General features: G+C 41.5%; 1 protein-coding gene across 2 annotated transcripts; it reads left to right on the top strand.

Moving 5' to 3' along the window:
• Positions 1 to 997: 997 nt before the first annotated feature.
• LOC104444362 (vestitone reductase) lies at positions 998 to 3,629 on the top strand. Of its 2 annotated transcripts, none has more exons than XM_010058018.3 (4): positions 998 to 1,205; positions 1,896 to 2,420; positions 2,790 to 2,985; positions 3,070 to 3,629. In XM_010058018.3, exons 1-4 carry the CDS (start codon positions 1,085 to 1,087, stop codon positions 3,209 to 3,211), a joined length of 984 nt encoding a protein of 327 aa, XP_010056320.2. In that variant the 5' UTR covers positions 998 to 1,084; the 3' UTR covers positions 3,212 to 3,629. The 2 variants fall into 2 exon arrangements, with proteins under 2 accessions (XP_010056320.2, XP_039168480.1); XM_039312546.1 differs by lacking the exon at positions 998 to 1,205 and adding an exon at positions 1,222 to 1,373.
• The last annotated feature ends 738 nt before the right edge of the window (positions 3,630 to 4,367 follow it).

Here is a 4,367-nt window from a genome sequence, read left to right as displayed (position 1 = left end):
AAATAAGAAATATATATATATATATATATATATATATATATATATTATCCAACATATGTCAAGTTGTTGCACCACCGAATGTGGTAGTCTAGTAGCAAATGGGTATCTTGTCTTTAATTAAGTCATAAATTAGAGTTTTATCGAGTATGAATCTCAAGCCAACTTGACCCACCCATAGGTAGCCGTGATGGTTGGGCTTTACTATCTCATTACTGAGGGAATGAGTTCGAATCTCCGGATATTCGCAACTTAAGTGGGGTCCAAGGGTGGTTTACTGCGCCAGCCCTCGAGGGTTTACGTCTAAATAGCGGCTTGTGGTGAGTAGTCCTGTAATTTTTAAAGATTGATCTCCGGCGGTCTCTCGATCATTAAAAAAAAAAAAAATCTCAAGCCAACTTGTGTTAGGCATTTAATGTCGAGAGACACTTGTCTATGGACACATTGGTGTAGGACTAAGTCCACGATGGATGATTGAAATGTAGATTGAGTGTTTATGATTCAAATTAAAAGATGACTTTCGGAGGAAGATGTATTCGTTACCACTCATTTATTTTTTTGGCCCCTTTTGAAGTTAGGCATTTAATGTTGAGAGACATTTGTCTATGGACACATTGGTGTAGGACTAAGTCCACGATGGGTGATTGAAATGTAGATTGAGTGTTTATGATTCAAATTGAAAGATGACTTTCGGAGGAAGATGTATTCGTTACCACTCATTTATTTTTTTGGCCCCTTTTGAAGTTAGGCATTTAATGTTGAGAGACATTAGTCTATGGACACATTGGTGTAGGACTAAGTCCACGATGGATGATTGAAATATAGATTGAGTTCATTATTCAAATCGAAAGATGACTTTCGGGGGAAGATGTATCCGTTACCACTCATTTATTTTTTTGGCCCCTTTTGAAAATGAAAATCAAAGTGACGTATTCTTACCAAAAAAAAAAAAAAATCAAAGTGACGTAAGCGGCGTTGCATCCGCTTTTAAGTGGAGAAGCGCACCCGCTCTGCTGGCCAAAACATCGAGGTCACTCAAAAAAGTTGGACGCTTCCTGAAAATTGAAGCGTCTCACTTCTCCAAGGCATGGAGGGCAACAGAGGCACGGTGTGCGTGACAGGCGGTACTGGCTTCATAGCTTCATGGCTCATCATGAGGCTCCTTGAACATGGTTACTCCGTCCGGACCACCGTCAGACCCGACCCGGGTAAGTCTCCCTTCTTCTTTCTTCCTGCTTGAACATGGAGATTCGTTCTTGCCATGAGTTCTGATCAAGTGTATAGTCTGAGATCGATGTTTTGTACTGTATATGTCAACACGACGGTCCAACGTGATCTGATCTGTCTGTGCCTGTAAATTTATCGGCAATACTAAGGTTAGCTTTCTTGATCGAAGATTGATCGTATAGATTAAGTGTATGGGACTACTCATGTGTTTCGAACGGTCCGTGCATGTAAAATGTTTATGCTGAAAGTTGGGGTGTGGACAGATGGAGAAATTTCTATGTATTTTGTCCGATTCGGGCGTTTGAGGTTCGATTCTGATCGGAATTGTCATTGGGCATGGAACCATAAGAAAAGCAACCCATTTTTGCCGCTTTTTCAAGCATGAGAAAGCATAAGATGAACTAAGGATGTCTTGAATTAGGGGCAGCTGAAACGGTTAATGATGATCTCTTGCTCTTGTTCTACATATGAATTCGCTCATTCTCTCTTGAATCAGCTTTTCTTGCAGTTCTCGTTTCTAAGTTTAATGCTGTAATTCGGAGTGTTTCCTGAATGAGTCATGTTGGTTAATTTATTTTGGGCTGCTATCTCCAGTTAACCTCACACATCAGTTTCCCATTAGATGTTTGAGCTTTTATTCGCAAAGCGATTGACCGATTTGTTCCGCTCAGATGGCAAAAGGGACATGAGCTTCTTGAAAAATCTACCAGGAGCATCAGAAAGGCTCCAAATATTAACCGCTGACCTCAGTGACCCCGAGAGTTTCAGCCCAGCCGTCAAGGGCTGTGTCGGAGTCTTCCACGTTGCCACCCCGATGGACTTCGAGGACAGAGAGCCAGAGCCAGTCGTCACCAAACGATCCATCGATGGAGCGTTGGGCATCCTGAAGGCCTGCCTGAACTCCAAGACGGTGAAGCGGGTCGTGTACACTTCGAGTGCGGCTGCAATTCCATTTAACAACTCTGGGGCCGATATATTGGATGAGGACTCCTGGAGCGATGTTGAGTCCATCCGAGAAATGACGGGGATTGGAGCTTCCTACGCAATCTCAAAGACATTGACTGAGAAGGCGGTTCTTGAGTTCGGAGAGCAGCACGGACTGGAAGTGGTGACGGTGGCTCCCACGTTTGTCCATGGGCCCTTCCTTTGCCCTAAGTTCGCTGGATCCGTCCGAATTTCGCTGGCTTTGGTATTAGGTAATGTGATAAACGAGAAAAAATCATATGATCAAATATAAATAGGGTCAGTCAAGTCTATCTGAACCATTGATCATGTGAAATCTACAGAGAAACTATGTTTCATATAATATTAATCTCCATGATCTATTGATTTTACATTAACTTTTTGTGATACATTTTCGGTCCTGCTGTCAAATTCATGATCAATTTGATTGTTTTGGTCACCAGAATGATACCAGAATTCTATAATTTGACAATGTTTCTCTGCTCAATGTCAAGTATATGACAAAGAAGACAAGACTATAATCTGTCCATCCATATGTTTATCTTCATTTCGATGATACAAAGAATCTCAAATCTTAGATTGACTGCGTTCAAACTTAACAGGGAACGAGAATGAGTACTCTCTTCTTCTCGAAGTAGCTTTCGTGCATGTAGATGACTTGGCGAGAGCACACATCTTCCTCTTCGAGCACCCCGACACCAAGGGGCGGTACATTTGTACCTCGGCCACGATGACCATTGAGGAGATGTCTAAGTTTCTCTCGGAAAGATACCCGGAGTTTCGCATACCCTCTCCAGAGTAAGTCCTGATATATTCCATTTCATGATGTAACAGATTATTGCTGTTCTTGGACTGAAAGCAAAGCTTTTCAAATCTTTGTAGGTCCTTGAAGGAATTGAAAAGCCCCAGGTTCTTCCGCCTATCGTCAAGGAAACTGTTGGATGCCGGTTTTGAGTATAAGTACGGGATCGAGGACATGTTCGATGGAGCCATCCAATGCTGCAAAGAAAAGGGGTATCTCTAGATCAACCGAAGCCTACGGAATTTAGTACATCAGGCCGAACGTAGGAATGTTCAGAGTACCAGAAAGTGGACATGATGCCGTATAACGGTATAAAGTATTTCTTTTCTGACCTTGGCTAAAGATAGTCCTCTAAACAAAATGCAGAAAGAATAGAGAAACATGTTGAGCAAATGCGTACCATGTACCTAGCACAGCTTGTGAAAACTAATTTATCCGAGCGCCATAGAGGAGATAGCAAACCGCATAAATAATCTTGGTACTGTATGTTTCTGTTCTTATGCATTTGATATTGCAGTACTGAGAACAGAAGTAGTTATAGCATAGATCATGATATACGTGCGTTTTGTTCTTCGTGAATATTGTTGAGAATTTCTGTTTCCGAAGCTTAATGCACCATCTATGTTGCCATGTACTGTAAGAAATCGATAGCATCTCCACTGTCTTTTTTAATCCATGCTATATCAAGCAAGTCTGCCTTTCCTATTGGAAGTACTACTGAAAACACCCTTTCATTCTTCAAGAAAGTATTGCATAGAACCATTTTCCTTATTCAATACAACGTTCATTGTCGAAACCCTTTTCCACTCAACTTACATTTCTTCCAAGACAAAATCAAAATCGTCATCAAAAAGCATCACCAATCTAGAAAATCGTTTACCTATTCCATAGCATTGGTACTAGGCTACTAGCCATTAAACACAAGTTCGCCTTTTCTCTCCTTTTCACTAGAGATACCAAGATCACTCCAAGTTGATTCCATTGCCCTGTATTTCTTTGATTTCCTCCCTCCTCCTCGTGCAAGCAGGATACTCTAACTTGACATGTCCTAATTTCTTACAAGCAAAGCAAATTACCTCCGTTTTGTCCCCGTTGCTTTCGTCATTGTCCCGTGACAATTTCTTTTGCCCCTAAAGTCCTAAAGAAAACGCTCAAATTTTTCTAGTCAGTATAAACATTACTTGGAGAGTTGGTATGCTCCTTCGAGTTAAGCGCATCAGCTGAGATAATTTAACTCTTCTTCACTTTTGGTTTCCTCACTGGTTACCCCCGATCCATCCCGAATCTCCATCGCTGTTCTCCACATTGATATCTAATTATATTCAGCCCGCGTTGGAGTGCAATCGAGCCTATGCCCAGATTTGTAGCTTGCGCTAGT

This window comes from Eucalyptus grandis, chromosome 5, assembly GCF_016545825.1.
Source record: "Eucalyptus grandis isolate ANBG69807.140 chromosome 5, ASM1654582v1, whole genome shotgun sequence".
NCBI classification, from domain to species: domain Eukaryota; kingdom Viridiplantae; phylum Streptophyta; class Magnoliopsida; order Myrtales; family Myrtaceae; genus Eucalyptus; species Eucalyptus grandis.
This window is presented reverse-complemented; position numbering and strand designations above follow the sequence as displayed.